A 22,777-nucleotide genomic window follows, 5' to 3' on the forward strand; every position below is an offset into this window, starting at 1 on the left:
GTTCGGCGTGACTAATAACTTCATGTTGCAGATAAAATTTCCTTTTCAGAGCACGCAATCTTTGGACATTGGACATGTTCATTGAGTTTTGCTTTTAGGAGCTACTTATGCATCTACCCTTAGAAACACATAACGTAGGAGCCATTTGTGTTCTTAAACTGAGCTATGGTCATCATAATAGTTTTTTCCCTTTTGTCATCTCTTGTTGCCATTCATAAGATATTTTGATACTTTTCATTAAAGGCTAAACACCTGAAGAGGCCATCGGAGGAGAAAAAAAGCATGTACCGTGATCTGTCATTTTCCCAATGACTTAATTGCACTACAGTTCATCCTTGCACAGCTTTTATTAACCGTTTATCTTTGCTTCAACAGTGGACGCAGACTTCTCTAGAACTATCCAGGCAATCCTCGGCAATGCTTGAAGTCAATGCATCATCGTCAGTGCTTGAAGTCAATGCATGTTTAACCTGCACAAAGCAGGCCTTTTACATCTAATAAGACTTCTCTTGTTATTTCACTCCACTGAACCATTTGAATTGCTTTCTGCAGCACCTCCGGTGACGTTTGTTGATATCCCTGAGGAAGACCTCTTCAAAAGTGTTGTGGAACAAGATCGTCTTGTTATGTCCTGTGAGGTTTCCAGGGTTGACGCCATTGTCCAGTGGTACAAAGATGGGGTTGAAACACAGTCTAGTGACAACATTGCTGTACAAGCAGATTGCACTGTTAGGATGCTGACCATCCAGTCAGCTCAGCTGTCAGACTCTGGGACATACACATGTCGTGCCGGAGACAGAGCTTTAATGTTCAAGGTTAACATACGAGGTAATGACTTAGCAAGGACATTTCATTCTTACTATGAATGAAGTACAAGATCAAATCAAACCTACAGAATATCATTTTTGTGAATGATTCATAATCTAGTGGCATACTGCATTCATAAGCTATGTGACTAACTGTAAAACAAGCATTTGGCAATTGTGAATTGCGCTTTGAAGACTATGCTATGACTTGTGATACTGAGATGTCATGCTTGCTGTGATGCTCTCACTCACGTAACTCTGTGTCATCTACAGAGCCACCAGTGATGATTGTATACCCTAAAGAAGATGTCCACCTTGATCGGCATGTGCCGGAGGAGATCATTCTCAGCTGTGAACTCTCACGTCTAAATGGTGTCGTAAACTGGTTCAAGGATGGGCAAAAGTTGCAAGAAAGCGAAAACATTAAACTTAAGATTGAGGGCCCTTACAGGCGACTGAAGATTCTTTGTAGTGGAGTCGAAGACTCTGGCGAATATGTCTGTGACACGGCTGATGATTCAATATTCTTTAATCTCAGCATAACAGGTAAGGAGAGCAATCAAGAGCATAACATCTTGTTTTCATGCAGGTTCACAATGCTTGCTGTAGTAACTGGCTTTCTCTGTCACGAGATCACTATTTACTCAAACAATAAGGTCATACTGCATGTCTTGATGCATTGTCGGTGCTGTCTTTTTCTAGAGCCTCCAGTACAAATTATATCTCCAAGTCAGTCGCAAATGGAGCTCTGCCAGCAAACATCTGAGAGGATGGTGTTGAGCTGTGAGATCTCAAGGCCCAATGCTGTGGTGCGCTGGTATAGGGACGGGCTTGAGGTGGAGGAAAATGACAACCTCATCTTAGAGGTGGATGGGGTCTACAGGAGACTCATTATACCTGAGACCACAGTCAAAGATTCAGCCGAATATGTGTGCGATACGGCTGATGACAACATGACGTTCTTTGTCAACATTGCAGGTGATGATGTCTACTATCATATACTTTTTTCAAGGGCACTTGATATCCAAAGTAGAAACAGACAGATTACTTATGAGTGTTGACTTATTAATGGTGCCTTAGTGATCTGTTGCTGGTGCAGAGTGCATCATATGTCACAAGAAGAAACCCCTTTACTGCTGAAGAGATGCTTAATTTTTAAGTGATTATTTTTTATGCACAGATCCTCCTGTCCGTTTCGTACGCCCAAGAAAGATGGCAAGTCGGGTCGAGATGTTTGTTGGAGATTCTTTGGTTCTTGACTGTGAGGTGTCCAGATCAAATGCCACTGTAAGCTGGAAGAAGAATGGGGAGGAAATGGAAGAGAGCAGCAATGTCACCGTTATTGAGGATGGCGTCATGCGGCAATTAACCATCCACTCCATGACATTGGAGGACGCTGGGCAATATGTCTGTGACGCCAAGGATGATGTGATGGACTTCCAGGTCAAGATCAAAGGTAGATATATACATTGAATCACATATTCCTGTTAGTCCATACAACTGCCTATTACAGAACCTTTCACTTGCTTTGTCACTGTTCATGTTACTCTTATACAGATGCCCATTAGAGTACCTTTAACTTCATGTTACTCCATACAGCTGCCCATTAGAGTACCTTTCACTTTGTTACTCCATTCAGATGCCATTTAAAGTACCCTTCACTTGCTTTCTTGCTGTTTCTCAGAGACACCTGTAAAGATCCTGAGCAAAAATGATGTGAATACTCAAAAGCAGTTCTTCGCATCAGATGACATTGTCTTAGGGTGTGAGCTTTCAAGAGCCAACTGCATGGTCGTCTGGTACAAAGACAACAAAAAAATTGATGACAATGAGCGCTACTGTAGTGAGGAGCAGGGTGTTTTCCGTTCACTGGTGGTTTTAAATGCTGAGATCGACGACTCTGGAGAGTACACCTGTGATGCCGGGGATGATAAGATGGTGTTCTGTATCACCGTGAAAGGTACAAACTCTTGTTTCGTAGGTTCATGCTATCTTGTTTATGTAACGTCACATTCTAAAAAAATTCTGACCTGTCTATATAGTTCTTACGAAAGGTTTATGAAGGCTTCATGAAGCATTGCATGTTTGTGTTAGTTAACAGAGAAATAAATACACATGTCAACTTCATATTCATCATCTCCAGCACCACTCCAACATCAACATATGTGAAAACAGCACATTTCTATGTTTTGTAGTGAAAAAGATAGAGGAAGACAAGTGTTACCGCCATCATCTGGTGTGCATCATGATTTTTACTAACTTTGAGAAAGCAAGGGGGGGGGACTTTACTAACCTTTGCCTGCTCATAGTGGGTTAAAAGAGTAAAGTCCCTGATCTGTTTATTTGAATTGTTTTATCAAGGCAATTTGCTTAATGAATCAGTCCCTGTAAAGCCTATTAACTTCCTGACTGTTGTGTCTGAGAGCCCCGTTTATTTATTATTTAATTACATTTTTTAATTGAGGGGGTAGATCAGCTTTAATATTACAGATAGATTGTAGCTTTGATCAATGTAATTGTCTGCATCATTTCCAATCACCCATATACAGTTGAAGTCAGAGGTTTACATACACCCTAGCCAAATTCATTTAAACTCAGTTTTACACAATTCCTGACACTTAATCCAAGTAAAGACTCCCTGTCTTAGGTCAGCTAGGATCACCACTTTATTTTAAGAATGTGAAATGTCAGTATAATAGTAGAGATTTATTTATTTCAGCTTTTATTTATTTCATCCCAGTGCGTCAGAAGTTTACATACACTCAATTAGTATTTGGTAGCATTGCCTTTAAATTGTTTAACTTGGGTCAAACGTTCTGGGTAGCCTTCCACAAGCTTCCCACAATACGTTGGGTGAATTTTTACTTCCTGACAGAGCTGGTGTAACTGAGTCAGGTGTGTAAGCCTCCTTGCACGCACATGCTTTTTCAGTTCTGCCAACAAATGTTCTATTGGATTGAGGTCAGGGCTTTGTTATGACCACTCCAATACCTTGCATTTGTTGTCCTTAAGTCATTTTGCCACAACTTTGGAAGTATGCTTGGGGTCATTGTCCAATTGGAAGACCCATTTGCGACTAAGCTTTAACTTCCTGACTGATGTCTTGAGATGTTGCTTCAATACATCCACATAATTGTCCTACCTCATGATGCCATCTATTTTGGGAAGTGCATCAGTCCCTCCTGCAGCAAAGCACCCCCACGACATGATGCTGCTACCCACGTGCTTCACGGTTGGGATGGTTGTCTTCGGCTTGCAACCCTCCCCCTTTTCCTCCAAACCTAATGATGGTCATTATGGCCAAACAGCTTTATTATTGTTTCATCAGACCAGAGGACATTTCTCCAAAAAGTACGATCTTTGTCCCCATGTGCAGTTGCAAACCGTAGTCTGGCTTCTTTATGGCAGTGACTTATTCCTTTCTGAGCGGCCATTCAGGTTATGTTGATGTAGGACTTGTTTTACTGTGGGAATAGATACTTTTGTACCTGTTTCCTCCAGCATCTTCACAATGTCCCTTACTGTTGTTCTGGGATTGATTTGCACTTTTCGCACCAAAGTACGTTCTCTACGAGACAGAACGCATCTCCTTCCTGAGAACGTTATGAAGGCTGCCTTGTCCCATGGTGTTTATACTTGCGTACTATTGTTTGTACAGATGAAACCGGTACCTTCAGGCATTTGGAAATTGCTCCCAAGGGTGAACCAGACTTGCCCTTGAAATACATCCACAGGTACGCCTCCAATTGACTCAAATTACGTCAATTAGCCTATCAGAAGTTTCTAAAGCCATGACATCATTTTCTGGAATTTTCCAAGCTGTTTAAAGGCACGGTCAACTTAGTGAATGTAAACTTCTGACCCATTAGAATTGTGATACGGGGAACTATAAGTGATATAATCTGTCTGTAAACAATTGTTGGAAAAATCACTTGTGTCATGCACAAAGTAGATAACTTTGTAAGTCCTAACCAATTTGTGGAGTTGTTGAAAAATGAGTTTTAATGACTCCAACCTATGTGCATGTAAACTTCCGACTTCAAATGTGTGTATGTATGTATGTACGGTACAAAAACATGTGGAAACCCCTTCAAATTAGTGGATTTGGTTATTTCGAGCACACAGTCATGCAATCTCCATGAACAAATGTTGGCAGTAGAATGGCCTAACTGAAGTGATTTTCAACGTCGCACCGTTATAGGATTTCACCTTTCCAACAAGTCAGTTCATCAAATTTCTGCCCTGGTCAACTGTAAGTACAGTTATTGTGAAGTTTAAACGTCTAGGAGCACAACGGAATGGTACCGCCGAGTGCTGAAGCGTGTGGCACCTAAGAATCGGTTGGAGCACTCACTACCGAGTTCCAAACTTCCTCTGGAAGCAACTTCAGCACAAGAACTGTTCATCTTTGAGTCAGACTTGTTCCTTCAAATTCGTGGTGTAGCCATGAACTCCCCTTTTGTACCCAACTATGTGAACCTGTATGTGGGACAATTTGAGGAAACACTCATTTACAAAGCAGAGACACACCACCTTTCTAAAATCATCCTATGGAAGAGATACATAGATGACGTCTTTGTTCTCTGGGAAGGAAGTCAGCAGGAACTAATTGAATTCCAAACTCTGGATCTCTGAATATCTCAAATTCACCATGCAGATTGATGAGATAAAAATACATTAACTGGACTTATTGATCATCAAAGATAATGATGCATTACATACAGATTCATACACAAAGCCCACAGACCCCAATACCCTGCTACGTGCGGATTGTATGCATCCCCTTTCCCTCAAGAATGATCTACCATATAGCCAGTTATCCAGGGTTAAAAGAATCTGTGGCCACCAGTCAGATTTTTACAGTAATAATAAGAACATGAAAGATACATTCAAAATGAGAGGCTATGAAGACAAACCTCTTAATGCTGCAATGATGAAAATATCTCAAAAACCAAGAGAGGAACTGGCTCAAAATTAAACCAAAGAAGAAAAACAACACAACAGTGTTTTGCACTAAGTACATCAAGTGTTTGGAGAAAATGAAAGCAATCCTGAAAAAGCACTGGCATATTCTGCAATCAGACAAAAAAATTGCATACCTCTTCAAGGAGCCCCCACTGGTGGTCTATAACCATGGTCGCAATATTGGGGATAGATTGGTTAGATCTGACCTGGCCACTCAGACACTCATTCACTGACACTCAGCCACTGACCTCCATTACAAATGGGAACTACAAATATTGCTCATGCACACAGTACAATAGCACTACAAAGACATTCTTCTCCAGACACCTAAATACGGGCCGAAAAATCCCTGTACATGTGGGAAAGCCTACGTAGTACAAACAAAAAGACAATTAAATAATGCATAGCTGAACACGGCAGCTCAATCAGGTGTAAGATCACTGACTATCCAGTAGCAGCTCACTTTGTTGAAGCTAACCACCCCAACTCCTCCTCAAATACACAATAACATTGAGATCCTACAACTACAGAGGGAGGGCTACTTGATATCCTATTTAAAAACATTGACCCCTAGTGGTCTGAATATTGACTTTGATCTCTGGCCCTTTGTATGACCAATTGTATTTTCGGTGATTAGGTCTTGTCAATGAATGTATTCTTTCTACAGCTCATCAGAGTACACCCGTATGTTCACCCTGTTGATGATGCTTATTATGCATTATGGTTGAACCAAAAGATTACATGTAAGAATTTTTTGAATGAAATTGGAAATATTTAATAAGTGAAATTAAATTGTTGATGCTAATGTTATGCTAATGCTAATGATAACAATGGCATAATATATTCAATATGTTGTAGGTTATTGTCTTTTAACAATTTAGCTCAATTAATTCTGATCAATGTAGAAATTATGACACACCGCTTACCTATTGTCATTGGTTGCACTAATTGCACTGTTTGGCTACATAACCTGATTCAAGCATTCATGACAATACCCTGAAGAAGGCACAAGGATGCCGAAACATTGGTGTTTTTTTACCCAATAAATTACTGGGATGTTATAAATATGGAGTGTGCGACTCTCTTTGTTTTTATAGTCGGGAGCATCATGAAATGGGTTTCCATGGCCGAGCAGCTGCACACAAGCCTAAGATAACCATACTAAATGCCAAGTGTCGGCTGGAGTGGTGTAAAGCTCACCACCATTAGGTTCTGGAGCAGTGGAAACACATTCTCTGCAGTGATGAATCACGTTTCACTATCTGGACGAATCTGGATGTGGTGGATGCCAGAAGAATGCTACCTGCCCCAATGCATAGTGCCTACTGTAAAGTTTGGTGGAGGAGCAATAATTGTCTGGGGCTCTTTTTCATGGTTCGGGCTAGGTCTCTTAGTTCCGGTGAAGGGAAATCTTAACGCTACAGCATACAAATACATTCTAGATGATTCTGTGCTTCCAATTTGTGGCAACAGTTTGGGGAAGGCCCTTTCCTTGTTTAGCATGACATTACTCCCGTGCACAAAGTGAAGTCCATACAGAAATTGTTTGTCGAGATCGGTGTGGAAGAAATTGACTGGCCTGCACAGAGCCCTGACCTCATCCCCATCGGACACCTTTGGGATGAAATGGAACGACGACTGAGAGCCAGGCCTAATCGCCCAATATCAGTACCTGCCCTCACGTATGCTCTTGTGTCTGAATGGAAACAAATCCCTGCAGCAATATTCCAACATCTAGTGGAAAGCCTTCTCAGAAGATTGGAGGCTGTTATAGCAGAAAAGGGGGGACCAACTCCATAGTAATGCCCATGATTTTAAAATGAGATGTTCAAAAGAGCAGGTGTCCACATACGTTTGGTAATGCAGTGTACTTACATGATTTAGAAAATATTTAAGACCCTATTCAGCCTTTTTTTCTGTTCATAGCATATGAGATCATCACATTTTCATCATTTATCATATTTGTACTATTTGCTAGTAAAGTGGTGAAAAGTTACTACATCTCATAAATAAATGAACCTGAAATGTGAAGATCAGATCAGAGCTAGGTATTGTTCATGGCACTCTTTAGGAAATTATCTTATCCAGGCATAGCCAAACAGGTTAGAACCTTTATTCTGAACAGGTTAAAATCACTTGATGCTAACCAGAAAACAAGTGCTTCCTACATCATCCAGAAACACTTTTGTTTCATGTGGTCTCTATCTTTTTATTACAAAACGTAGAGTGCAGTCATTTTCACGTGTTGATGTTGGGGTGGGGCTGGAGATGATGAATATGAAGTAGAAAAATTGGGAGATTTCAATTTAATTAAAGTGGTAATAAAATGAGACTGTTGTTTTTCTCCTTAGAACCCCCTGTGACCATCATTGGCAACTCGGGTAACCCAGAACATCATAGCCTGGTCGCAGGCGACAAACTCGTCTTGGAGTGTGAGATATCTTGTCCGAATGCCACTGTCCAGTGGCTTTGGAATGGAAAGTTACTGAGTTCAGACGCTCGCACTCACATAGACAGTGATGGTGCCACCAGGAAACTTGTTTTGTCAGGACTTCAGCCCTCGGACTCTGGAGAGTACATATTGGATGCCATCAATGACAAAATGGTAACCATAGTTGAGGTCCAAGGTAAAAGTGTTTACATTTTCAATGCATGTAATAAATTACAAAAACATACCTATGTTATTGACATGACATAAACATAAAAGTCACAAGATGCCATGTTCAAATTATGTTTTACTCCTCAGAGCCCCCAGTCAAGTTTGTGAACAAACAAGCCAGAACCACCATCTCTGGCTACGAAAATGAAAGTGTGACACTGTGTGCCATGGTGAACCGGGAGCAAGCCTATGTGCGATGGCTTAAAGATGGTGAACTATTGAATGGGGATAATATTCACATCTCCAATGTGGGTAAAATGCACACCCTCACCATCAACCCCCTGAAACTATCAGATAGTGGAGGGTTTGTCTGTAACATCAACACGGATGAAATGTATTTCATTGTCCAGGTCAAAGGTAAGATTTTTTGGACAAAATGCCTAAGAATAAGGTTTAACATAGTTAAACACAGTATTTATGCTGCCATAACTGGAAAACTGATTATTAAACTTGTTTTGCTAGAAATGAAAGTGAAATTCTCCAGACCTCTGCAGAATATCGTAGCCCTGAAGGACAGTACCCTTACCCTGAGGTGTGAGGTCAACAAACCTAAAGGAGATGTTCAGTGGCTAAAAGATGGCCAGGAGATTAAGCCCAGCCGTCGACATACGATAAGGGCACAGGGTCGGGAACGAAGCATCACTATCCACCAGCTAATGCTAGACAATGCTGGGGAATATGTCTGTGAATCCACAGACGATAAGACATTTGCCACTGTCGGCGTAGAAAGTAAGGATATGGGCAGTTACGGTTATGCTAATATTTGAAATAACTAAATTAACATTATTGGGTGATAATCATATAAATCAAACTTAGTTTTTAATGTCAGCGCATGTCTAATGCTATGCTCATGTGCTATCGGAATTATCAGATGCTCCTAGTTCCCAGTGGGAATTTCACTTGAATGATCCTCCAAGTTGGAATTACAAGTGGGAAACTGAGAAAATGTTACCTGACATTTCACCTCTGACCTTTTTTTTTTACCTATTCAACCAAAATATTACAACCTCATCAATATGTATAAAATAGCTAGTCTGAACATATAGTCAATGTTAAGCAAGCTAGCTAACTTTATTATAAGCAATGTTAGCATGCTTATAAAGCTAGCTAAAATTTTATTGGTTGAAGAATTGTTGCGACTCCAAAAGCACTTGAATACAATCATGTCGGACTAACCGCTTTCCAGTTTCCTATATCCAACGAGCACGTGAAGCCAGCATGACTCACATTATGTAAAAGGCCCAGTGAAGTTAAAAAGCGTGATTTTACTATGTTTTATACACAGTACCAGTCAAAAGTTTGGACGCCTACTCATTCAAGGGTTTTTCTTTATTTGTACTATTTCCAACTGTCACGTTCTTTCAAAATCGAACCCAGAAGCAGACCAGGACAAGGAGAGTAGGAAGAAGGTGAGTATTTATTTACAAGTGAATATGAATGGGTAGATATATCCAGGTGGCGTAGCGGGCAGCGGTGGTGAGTTGATGGGAGTAAATAGGTGGATCCAATGGGGTAGCGGAATTCTCCGACGACCAGGCGGGAATGGGGTAAATGATCCAGGTGAGTAACTGAAGACAGAACAAACGGAGGTAAGTTTAAGGCAAGCAATACGTAAAAAACAAAACAAATTCTATCAAACTTGAGGCTGATACTATGGCACGACATACTGTTCATGGCTAACGATCCGGCAGGGAATGGATGTCAGGTCAGAGCTTTTGAAGGGGAGAAGTGATGATCAGGACAGGTGCGCAGATTACTGGTGTAATACAGGTGCGGGTGAACATCGATCTCCCAACAAGCTAATTCGCCCGGCAACCAGACAGGGTGCGTTCCAGGACACCGGAAACACACTCCAGGACAGAAACACAGGCAAACACAGACTCAGGAAGCGGGATTCGTGACACTAACATTGTATAATTACAGTGAAGACATGAAAACTATGAAATAACACACATTGAATCATGTGAGGGTTAAACATTTCTAAATATATTTTATATTTGAGATTCTTCAAAGCAGCCAGCCTTTGCCTTGATGACAGCTTTGCAGACTCTTGGTGTTCTCTCAACCAGCTTCACCTGGAATGCTTTTCCAACAGTCTTGAAGGAGTTCCCACATACAGTATGCTGAGCACTTGTTAGCTGCTTTTCTTTCACTCTACAGTCCTACTCCAAACCATCTCAATTGGGTTGAGGTCGGACAATTGTGGAGGCCAGGTCATCTGATGCTACACTCGATTACTCTCTTTCTTGGTCAAATAGCGCTTAAACAGCCTGGAGGTGTGTTGGGTCATTGTCCTGTTGAAAAACAAATGATAGTCCCACTAAAAGCAAACCAGATGGGATGGCGTATTGCTGCAGAATGCTGTGCTAGCCATGCTGGTTAAGTGTGCCTTGAATTCTAAATGAATCACAGACAGTCTCACCAACAAAGCACCCCCACACCATCACATCTCCTCCTCCTCCATGGTGGGAACCCCACATGCGGAGATCATCTGTTCACCTACTCTGCGTCTCACAAAGACACAGCAGTTGGAACCAAAAATCTAACCAAAGGACAGATTTCCACTGGTCTAATGTCCATTGCTCGTGTTTCTTGGCCCAAGCAAGTCTCTTCTTCTTATTGGTGTACTTTAGTAGTTGTTTCTTTGCAGCAATTGACCATGAAGGCCTGATTCACGCAGTCTCCTCTGAACAGTTGATGTTGAGACATGTCTGTTACTTGAACTCTGTGAAGCATTTATTTAGGTACAATTTCTGAGGCTGGCAACTTTGAGCTGTTCTTGCCATTATATGGACTTTGTATCTTACCAAATAGGGCTATCTTCTGTATACCACCCCTACCTTGTCACAACACAACTGATTGGCTCAAACGCATTAAGAAGGAAAGAAATTCCTCAAATTAACTTTTAACAAGACACACCTGGGAATTGAAATGCATTACAGATGACTACCTCATCAAGTTGGTTGAGAGAATGCCAAGAGTGTGCAACGCTGTCATCAACGCTACTCTGAAGAATCTCAAATATAAAATATAATTTTATTTGTTTAACCCTTGTTTGGTTACTACATAATTCCATATGTGTTATTTCATAGTGTTGATGTCTATTATTCTAAAAATGGTAAAAATAAAGAAAAACCTTTGAAAGAGTAGGTGTGTCTAAACTTTTGACTGGTACTGTGTATACATATATTTCCACACTATGAGGTTGGAATAATACTGTGAAATTGTGAAACTTTTGACTATGCCCCTTTAGTGTAAGAGCTGTTTAAAAAAGCTGCCTGATATGTTTTTGTGGGATGTAGTTTTGGCCTTCCATGGTGATATTTTTGTGTTTTACATTTTTTTTTATTAGGGTCCCCATTAGCTAACACCATCATGCTAACTAATCTTCCTGGGGTCCAACACAAATTAACAAGACATTACAAACAAACACAATCAAGACTTCACAAACATTCAACATCTAGACAATACAGGTAATTAAAATACAGTAAATTAGGTCATAGACCAAAAAGAAAGTGCGTTCCAAACTTCTCTGCCAATAACAGCTAATTTTCAGTTTTCCCCTCCCCACTCAGACTACTTACTCCAAGACAGTCCTGGCAAAATTCTTGCATGACAAATTGACATTTGCTAAGAAGCTATTTTTGTTTATTTTTTTTAAACCTTTTTCATTGTAAACAATCATAGTAAACTACTTAATTGTTACCCAGAAATGATTTGGTACTAAGATTTAAAAAAAAGCTGCATTGAACCTTTATCTCTCAATGGGACAAATCCTTTGAGAGTAAACACGTTTCCAAGCAAGGCTTTGCAACAAATTAAGTTGTGTACTGTTTTCATACCGCCCATTGACCTCTCATTGCATGATTTACGCAGAATTTGTGTGAGTTAAGCGCATGGATCTCATGTTAGGATTTGAAAGAATGATACAGTGTCTCAATGATATTCATTGCAAATCAACCCTGTGTGTTATTATTCTATGTCTTTTTCATGTTCTATCCCTTAGTGCCTCCACCTACTGTCGAGATTATCGCAGAGCTGCACAATATCACTGTACTGGAGGGGGAAGATGCTACATTTAAGTGTGTGGTTTCGCCAGAGGACACGCAGCTAGTGTGGAGCCTGAACGGCCGGCCTATAGCTCCAAATGAGAGGTTTGTCATTTCAAGTAATGGACTGTGCCACATGCTGTGCATTTACAACTGCCAGGTCTCAGACTGCGCCACGGTGACTGCCGAGGCAGAAGGGCTGGTGTCTGAAGCAAACCTCCAGGTTCAAGGTGAGACACCATTGGTAAACATTGTGCTAGCTTGGTACTCAAGATATTCTGGTCCAGTTTTAAATGTGCTATACGCAACAATTCCACCTACAAATAGACCTAAATGTCAACGATATATTTGTAGTAGTAAAGAAAAAGAATCCCACGGGATAAAAATATAATTTTAGAATGGCATTTGAAGCTAGTAAAGTTGCTTGTTTTTCCTGGAATGTCACCCTTCAAACAGCAGCATCTTCCTTATTCTCATTCTTGGAGGTTGAAAACAATGGATGTCTTATTTAAATGATGATGAGATAAGAAAGTATTGCTAAGCTATTTCAGGTTTTTCTAAGCTAACCAACATATAAATATCATACAACAAACAGAGCACCTTTAAATTGATAAGTAACCCCATGACTGTGCTCTTATGATTATATATTTAGAGTTTGACAAGATGTTATTTTCCCTGATTAATTAGGAAATTGAAATGTCCCCCCAAAACTTTTATTAATTGTATTAATTTCCCTTGATTCTCATAGTTGCGCTGTTGAGACCATTGAACAACAGTGTATGTCAATGTTTTAGAGACATTTAATTGTAATTGTCATTCGACATTTGCAATAACTTTATACAACTGTTGATTCCTTGAAGTCATTTTGAAGTGAGCTTTGGCAAAAATGACTTTCATCATCCTTGCCTCCCCTTCCCTCTTTATAACTATTGGGGGAATGAGTGCAACAGTGTGCTCTTGGAAAGCCTCCTTAATGCCACAACATATTTTCAATAAATAATGACCTCTTCAGGCAAGATCAAATTGTTGAAGGGGCGCCTTTGACGGCTAGCGCTTAGCAGCGTCTCCTGTTAGAATTCCTGGGGTAACTGACAGAGACAAATGGTGCCGGAGACATGCCACAACACTTAGGAAATCAGGACTATTAAGATGATTGAATCGCCTCTCCTTAACAGAACTTGTGCTACATTTTTGTTTATTTATCATATAATTTTATTAGAATCTTTATATAGTAATAATGTAGCTTACAAAGCGCTCTTTTTTCACTTTGTGTATGGCAGTCTGGATATGTAGTTTAATGTCATTTGGAGTTCAAATATAATACTTGTGTGATACCAGTTGCTTTACACACACACACACACACACACACACACACACACACACACACACACACACACACACACACACACACACACACACACACACACACACACACACACACACACACACACACACACACACACACACACACACACACACACACACAGTAATTGTGGGTATATCTGTTCAGAACAACAAGTGTTGTTCACCAAAAACATGGTGCCCGTTGTGGCTGAGCAATTCGGGGAGGCTACCCTGGAGGTGGAGGTGGGTCTCGACTCTGGAGAGGTGCAATGGATGAGGCAGGGTGTAGTCATCCACCCGGGGCCAAAGTTCACCCTGAAGCAAAAGTGCCGGCGACGGAGCCTCACCATCCACAAGCTCGCCCTTTCTGACCGGGGCACCTACAGTTGCGAAACTCTCCACGACCGCACGCAAGCCCAACTCATCGTGGAACGTGAGTGCGCACGTGTTGTCACTATGCGCTGTTGTTGTTTGTTTACCTCCGTTGCCGGCAACATCGCTTTCGCACGCTGCCCCTGTTGTTGCCGTTGTTGCTTTTGGAGCAACGTCAATAACTGAGTAAGAGTAATTTGAACGAATGGGACCGGGGTGGGCACTTGTTCCTCCATGGTGATGGCTGCAAACAGGTGACGCACAGACAGACCGCTAGCCCACCCTCTGGTTCTCAGGGAGCAGATTTGTGTATTGACACAGGATCACTGGAGCCATAATGATTTCATTAAGCGTGTCAAAGGGGAATCAGATTGGAGGCTATAAGGAAGTACTCGTCAGGAACTATTTAAGCCCCTTTTGCTTGGCACTGAAGATATAGATGTTATCAGACGAGCACTAGGATTACATTCACACAAGCACAGCTCTCTGAGAGCGTTCTCTTTGCTTACTATTGCAGAGTCGAGCTATGTCTAAGGGCTTATTTAACCCCAAAGGGTCTAATAGTTAAGATGTACTGTAGCTCTTTTGTTCTTACTTGTTTTGTGGGTGAGTTAGTGCTGTGAGGTGCGGGTGAGATAGAGCTTGTCTTTTCAGCAGCAGCTTGGTTGGGAAGGGGTAAGTCTGGACTTCGGCTGCTGTTGGCACCGCTTATGAATTTGGATCTTCTCTCATTGCGTCTAAATTTATGCACTGGCCTTCAAAATCGAGTTTGTTGTCATCAAGTCTAAGAAATGAATGCTTCTTCTCCTTGGGGAATGCATATCTGTGTTAGAATAAGTAAAATGTTGGCAGATTTGAAACAGGCTTTGGTGTAAAGTACTGTTTTTGAATGATAAAAAGACTTGATTCTTTCATTCCAACTGGCTACATGTTTTATTTGTCTGTCTGTATCACACATACTGTAACATATCTTCTGTTATAGTGACGTTCTATATGAAAATGGAAGAAACATGAAAATAAATGCTAAGAAATAGCCTTTGGATTTGCTATTTGTAGTATTTGCAGAGGGATCATATTGTATGGAATGCTTCTAGAGATGAAATAATACATGAAATAAGAGATGATTGAATAAAACACTTCTATAAGGGAAGTTAAAACCATATACAAAAAAAAAGGTATATATCGAGTCCCTTTTTGCCAAGTTCCTCTCTAGGTTTCTTCCTTCTAGAGGTTTTCCTAGCCAATGTGCCACTGCTTCTGCTTCTGCTTCTGCTTGCTCTTTGGGGTCTAGGCCGGGCTACGGTAAAAGCAACTGCTGATATAAAAACGGCATCATACACATGATTTCTTTGTTTGTCCCTGTCAAACATGCAACATCTAAATCTGTTGATTTAATTATTGATCAGGGGTAGGCAACCCTGTTTCTGGATTATCGCAGGTACTGCTGGATTCTATTCCAACTAGACACCACACCTGACCAACTGAGCTAATTGATCAGTTCAGTGAGTGCCTGAGGCACTCCAGGACAGGTGTTGCCTACCCCTGTTATAGATGATTTACATGATTTATATGATTAACTTACTAATTAAGTGATTATTGTTGTTATTATTGCCTTTGGCTACAATACCATTTTCTCCCTACAGCCAGAAAAATTACAATTCGGAGAGGACTCACTGACATCCAAACCATTCAACGTGAAACAGCATCCTTCGAGGTGGAGCTGTCTCACAGCAATGTAGAAGCCACTTGGCTAAAAGATGGGAACCAGCTAAAGCCCAACAACCACTGGCGCATGAGTGCCAAAGGGTGTGTCCACAGCCTCACCATCTCCAACCTCACCTTGGACGACACAGGCACATTTGTGTTATCTGCGGAAAATGTGAAATCATCTGCAAGGCTCATTGTTAAAGGTAGGGCACGGACATAGATGGTCAGACAGCAACAGTACACTAGTTTGCTGTCAGAGTGGGCAGCCTGGCCACATTCAGTGTACACAAACAGCAGTGTCTTTCTGATTCAGCATCGGTTCTCAAAATAACAATATTTTATGTCACAACGCTTTTTCTAAATCAAATGCAATTATCACAAAAGATTTACAGACAACGGCTTTATATAGTAGTGTTACAAGCAGAGTGTGAGGGTGTGTATGCAATACAGAATGAGAATATGTATTTGACACCAAAGCTTTTGATGCCGAGGTGTCATATACAATTCTAGGAAAGCCTGAATTCTCGTGTTGTCTACTCCACTGGGGTCTGCCAGCCAGGGCTTGTAAGGCTTAATGACAAGTTTGTTTTTGTCAATGTCAGAATAAGCGACGGCATGATAAAGAAATGGAGTGACTGCTCTGCTACCGTTCTTACTGCGCCTCATGTTACAAATACAAAATAGCCACGTACTATACATCATTACTTGGTCTTTTCAGTCACTCCCTAACGTAACCTCACACTGTAAAGTAATCTCTCCCTTATACAGAGTCACTCAATACGTCCCATCCAATTGAGCCAGGGTTCTGAAATCAAGGATGACAATTGGATTAAAATGTCATCCCAGTAAATAGTTCAGTTGCCATACCAAACATGTCTTAACACTAAAACACAGGCTATTGTACTGATGATGTTGTGGTGCAGAGCGTGTGTACTAAGTATAGTGCTCCCAAATTTGTGTCAGGCGTTCAGTTTGGCTTGTTAACTGTCAGAGGACATTGTAGTTGAGATTTTAAGTTAGCAGGAGAGCACTTTCACTTTTCAAATGATTCATACTGGTAAACAGCTCTGTATGAATCAACTTTGATCTCAAACAAATGAGTTACAATTTAAAGGTTTGAGGAAATACTTTCAGTATGAGAGCAATAAAAGCAAAGTGATATTAAAGCAACTGTCCAGTGAAAATCTCACTGTTATAAGTTCATATTCTGTTAACTCTGGGGCTCCTGACTGGCGCAGCGGTCTAAGTCAGTGCATCTCAGTGCTAGAGGCATCACTACAGACCCTGGTTCAATTCCAGGCCGTATCACATATGGTGGTGCACAATTGGCCCAGTGATGTCTGTGTTAGGGTTTTGCTGGGGTAGGCTGTCAATGTAAATAAGAATTTGTTCTTCTTAACTTTACTTGCCTAGTTAAATAAAGGTTAGATAAATAAAATAAAAACTCATACCAGTATTGTAGTACTCAAGACTGGTTTTGTCTTGGTGTTGTGTAGGATACATTTGTACTCGGTCTTGACTCGGTCTCAGACAGTGAGGCCTCCTAATTTCTTCCCTACCAGCCAAGATGAGTGAAAAAACTCATAATTATCACCTTCCATTCATTCACCACATAAAACCACTTCGCCAGGCCAAATATATATACTCCTTTCTTGAAACATTAATATCAGCTTTTATATCTATTACAGGCAATTTTGCATAGTGTCAAACCTATAGGCCTTCAGTGTGTGTGACAGGTTCGTGATTCTGAAAGGACAGCAACCATAATCAAATAAAATTTTATTTGTCACATGCGCCGAATACAAAAAGGTGTAGACCTTACAGTGAAATGCTTACTTACAAGCCCTTAAACAACAATGCAATTAAAAAAACAAGTGTTAAGTAAAAAAATTAAATAACAAATAATTAAAGAGCAACAGTAAAATAACAGTAGCGAGGCTATATATAGGGGGTAACGGTACAGAGTTGGGGGCACAGGTTAGTCAAGGCAATATGTACATGTAGGTAGAGTTAAAGTGACTATGCATAGATAATAAACAGAGTATCAGCAGCGTAAAAGAGGGGGAGGGGACAATGCAAATAGTCTTGGTTACCATTTTATTAGCTGTTCAGGAGTCTTATGGCTTGGGGGTAGAAGTTGTTAAGAAGCCTTTTTTACCTAGACTTGGCACTTCGTTACCGCTTGCCATGTGGCAGCAGAGAGAACAGTCTATGACAAGGGTGGCTGGAGTCCTTGACAATTTTTACAGCCTTCCTCTGACACCGCCTGGTATAGAGGTCCTGTCTCTCCTACCTTACCTGCCTACCTTAAAACCTCTTAGAGATCGGGCAACTTTTTTCAACATTCTGTTAAAAATCGTGCAACATTTCAACGTCCTGCTACTCATGCCAGGAATATAGTATATGCATATGATTAGTATGTGTGCATAGAAAACACTCGGAAGTTTCTAGAACTGGTTCAATGGTGTCTGTGACTATAACAGAACGAGTTCCGTGGTCAAAATCGCCAGAAAACCTGGTCACTAAATCGACGGAGAAGAAATCAATCCGCCAGTCCATGTATTGTCTATTGGAAGGAAAAATACTTAAGGCTGAGGATACAGTTCCTATAGCTTCCACACGATGTCGCCAGTGTTGTGATTTCGATTCAACTAAATCGTTGGTCATCTGAGTAATAGCCACATCCGGTTGTCAAGTCCACAGCTGTAAACAATGGAACCGGAAAAGTTGACTACGTTTCCCAAACTTGTGCCTATAGAATACAGATCGCTCCGTGATCAATTTGATCGTTTATTAACGTTTAGTAATGCCTAAGGTTGGATTACAGAAGTAGTCTGAAGTGTTTTGTCAAAGTTTATAGGCAACTTTTTTAATTTAAAAAAATAACGTCGCGTTTAAAAAATGTGTTTTTTTGACAAACACTTCAAACTACTTCTGTAATCCAACTTTAGCTATTACTAAACGTTAATAAACGATCAAATTGATCACGGAGCGATGTGTATTCAATAGGCACAAGTTTGGGAAACGTAGTCAACTTTTCCAGTTCCATTGTTTACAGCTGTGGACTTGACAACCGGATGTGGCTATTACTCAGATGACCAACGATTTAGTTGAATCGAAATCACAACACTGGCGACATTGTGTGGTAGCTATAGGAACTGTATTCTCAGCCTTAAGTATTTTTCCTTCCAATAGACAATACATGGACTGGCGGATTGATTTTTTCTACGTCGATTTAGTGACCAGGTTTTCTGGCGATTTTGACCACGGAACTCGTTCTGTTATAGTCACAGACACCATTGAACCAGTTCTAGAAACTTCAGAGTGTTGTCTATGCACACATACTAATCATATGCATATACTCTATTCCTGGCATGAGTAGCAGGACGCTGAAATGTTGCGTGATTTTTAACAGAATGTTGAAAAAAGTATCCCGATCTCTAAGAGGTTTTAATGGCTATTTCGAGGCTTTTTAAGCCAATAAATTCTCAGCCCCAGGTACACCAAACATTTCCCCAAATGCTACTTTTTCTTAAAGGGACACATCCACATCCCCTTTTAAATAAAGGGACGTGCAACATAAATGGTATATGCTAAGTTGCTAAGAGGAATCCTTGGGATGACCCCACCAGAACCCTAACTTTAACCCTTACATTTACCCAAACCTTAACCCTTACCTAACCCTAAACGTAACCTTAACCCTTAACTTCTATAGCTAGCATAGCTATAAGCCTAGAATTCAGCCAGAAACATTTTCACAAAAACAAGAAAATCATTCAAATAAAATAATTTACCTTTGAAGAACTTCAGATGTTTTCAATGAGGAGACTCTCAGTTAGATAGCAAATGTTCTGTTTTTCCACAAATATTATTTGTGTAGGACAAATCACTCCGTTTTGTTCACGTTTGGCTATGAAAAAAACCTGTATCCAGTTATAGCCTCAAGCTCATTTGCATAACGTAACGTTAACTATGTATGAAAATCGCAAATGAAATGAAATAAATATGGCATCTCTCAAGCTTAGCCTTTTCTTAACAACACTGTCATCTCAGATTTTCAAAATATGCTTTTCAACCATAGCAAAACAAGCATTTGTGTAAGAGTATTGATAGCTAGCATAGCATTTAGCGTAGCATTTAGCGGGCAACATTTGCACAAAAACCAGAAAAGGATTCAAATAAAATCATTTACCTTTCAATGAGGAGACTCTCAGTTACATAGTAAATGTTCAGTTTTTCCTGAAAGATTCTTTGTGTAGGAGAAATCGCCCCGTTTTGTACATCACGTTTGGGTACCAAAAAAAAACGAAAATGCAGTCATCAAAACGGCGAACTTTTTTCCAAATTAACTCCATAATATCGACTGAAACACGGCAAACGCTGTTTAGAATCAATCCTCAAGGTGTTTTTCACATATCTCTTCATTGATATATCGTTCGTGGAAGCCTGCTTTCTTCTCTGAATCCCATGGAAAAATACATGCAGCTGAGGTTTGCGCACCAATTTCGGCGCAGGACACTGGGCGGACACCTGGTAAATGTGGTCTCTTATGGTCAATCTTCCAATGATAAGCCTACAAATACGTCACAATGCTGCAGACACCTTGGGGAAACGATAGATCGGGCAGGCTCAATCCTTGAGCATTCACAGCCATATAAGGAGACAATGAAAAACAGAGCCTCAAAAATCCTGCTCATTTCCTGTTTGAAGTTTCATCTTGGTTTCGCCTGTAGCATCAGTTCTGGGGCACTCACAGATAATATCTTTGCAGTTTTGGAAACGTCAGAGTGTTTTCTTTCCAAAGCTGTCAATTATATGCATAGTCGAGCATCTTTTTGTGACAAAGTATTGCGCTTAACACTGGCACATTTTTTTATCCAATAATGAAATAGCGCCCCTATAGTTTCAAGAGGTTAACCTTAAACATTTTAAATGTCAAATTCAATGGGGTGACATCAGAGTTGGACGTCCCAAGGATCACACTTAGACTTTTCCCAACAGAAATGGATTTGACCAGTCTTGGATTTTGCCAGTCCAAATAATGCAGTCAGAACTGGCAGATACTTTACGTAAACATTATGAAAATGAAAAGATACAAAGGTTTTATAACTTTAAGCCAGTGAAATATGTATGTGCTCATGTCACCTCACACTCGAGGCAGTGTCACAGTACACAAAGGTTTTCACACTCATTTCAGACTCACACTAATTATACAGTTTCATCTCTACTCTTTCTCTCACCTTGATTTTGTTCTCATTTTGTTCTCAGAGCCACCAGTGACAGTCATTAAAAAACTGGAGGACTTGCGCTTTCCAGAAGCAGCTATGGCATCAATGGATTGTGAGCTATCAAGGCCTCATGTTGAAGTGAAATGGATGAAGGTAAACAATTCATACCCTTTCCACCCAATAATTACACTATTTTGTTAGCAACCTTCCACTCAATAATACTATGATGCATCGCATGAAGTCATATTCATGGGTTGCACTTTTCGTCACAATGTTGTTTTAAACGGTAGCTTTGGGACTGATACCCAACTGAGCATTCTACTCAGTGCAGTCTCAATAGGGGTTAATTAAGATTGAGTCTAAAGTGCATTACTGTGGCTTGGAAACATGATGACATTTCAAAATGAGGTATATATATTGTTTATTAATCTGGTCAGTCTAGTCATTGAAAGAGCTGTGGTCCTTAATGTACACTAAGTTTATAGACATACATACATACATACATACATACATACATACATACATACATACATACATACATACATACACACATACACACATACACACATACACACATACACACATACATACATACATACATACATACATACATACATACATACATACATACATACATACATACGGAAAGTATTCAGGCCTCTTGACTTTTTCCACATTTTGGTACGTTACAGTCTTCTTCTAAAATGGATGTAATAGTTTTTTCCCCCTCATCAATCTACAAACAATACCACCATAACACATTTACATAAGTATTCAGACCCTTTACTCAAGTACATTCTTGAAGCAACTTTGGCAGCGATTACAGCCTCAAGTCTTCTTGGATATGACGCTACAAGCTTGGCACACCTGTATTCAGGGAGTTTCTCCCTTTCTTAACTGCAGATCCTTTCAAGCTCTGTCGGGATGGATGGGGAGCATCGCTGTACAGCTATTTTCAGGACTCTCCAAAGATGTTTGATGTTCAGGTTCAAATCAGGACTCTGGCTGGGCCACTCAAGGACATTCAGAAACGTGTCCTGAAGCCAATCCTGCATTGTCTTGGTGCTTAGGGTTGTTGTTCTGTTGGAAGGTGAACCTTCATCCCAGTCTGAGGTCCTGAGCGCTCTGGAGCATGTTATCATCAAGGATCTCTCTGTACTTTGCTCCGTTCACCATTCCCTCGAACCTGACTATTCTTCCAGTCCCTGCCGCTGAATAACATCCCCACAGCATGATGTTGCCCCCACCATGCATCGGTGTAGGGATGGTGCCAGGTTTCCTCCAGACGTGACGCTTGGCATTCAGGCCAAAGAGTTCAATGGTGGTTTCATCAGACGAGAGAATCTTGTTTCTCATGGTCTGATAGTCTTTAGGTGCCTTTTGGCAAACTCCAAGCGGGTTGTCATGTGCCTTACTGAGGAGTGGCTTCCGTCTGGCCACTCTACCATAAAGGCCTGATTGGTGTAGTGCTGCAGAGATGGTTGTCCTTCTTGAAAGTTCTTCCATCCCCACAGATAAGCTCTAGAGCTCTGTCACAGTGACCATTGGGTTCTTTGTTACGTTCCTGGCCAACACCCTTCTCCCCAATTGCTCAGTTTGGCCAGGTGGCCAGGTCTAGGAAGAGTCTTGGTGGTTCCAAACTTCTTC

The 22,777-nt window shown here is 40.6% G+C and overlaps 1 protein-coding gene across 1 annotated transcript in view; it reads left to right on the forward strand.

Moving 5' to 3' along the window:
- The window catches only part of LOC135547080 (obscurin-like protein 1), a 74,097-nt gene that overhangs the window by 25,199 nt on the left and 26,121 nt on the right, over positions 1–22,777 (forward strand). The window contains exons 8-17 of the mRNA XM_064975734.1: positions 553–828; positions 1,080–1,352; positions 1,509–1,784; positions 1,987–2,262; positions 2,491–2,766; positions 8,123–8,398; positions 12,437–12,709; positions 13,990–14,256; positions 15,839–16,105; positions 21,171–21,283. Coding sequence (XP_064831806.1) covers positions 553–828; positions 1,080–1,352; positions 1,509–1,784; positions 1,987–2,262; positions 2,491–2,766; positions 8,123–8,398; positions 12,437–12,709; positions 13,990–14,256; positions 15,839–16,105; positions 21,171–21,283 — 2,573 coding nt within the window. The remainder of the gene's footprint in view (positions 1–552; positions 829–1,079; positions 1,353–1,508; positions 1,785–1,986; positions 2,263–2,490; positions 2,767–8,122; positions 8,399–12,436; positions 12,710–13,989; positions 14,257–15,838; positions 16,106–21,170; positions 21,284–22,777) is intronic.

This window comes from Oncorhynchus masou, chromosome 10 (genome assembly GCF_036934945.1).
Source record: "Oncorhynchus masou masou isolate Uvic2021 chromosome 10, UVic_Omas_1.1, whole genome shotgun sequence".
NCBI lineage: Eukaryota > Metazoa > Chordata > Actinopteri > Salmoniformes > Salmonidae > Oncorhynchus > Oncorhynchus masou.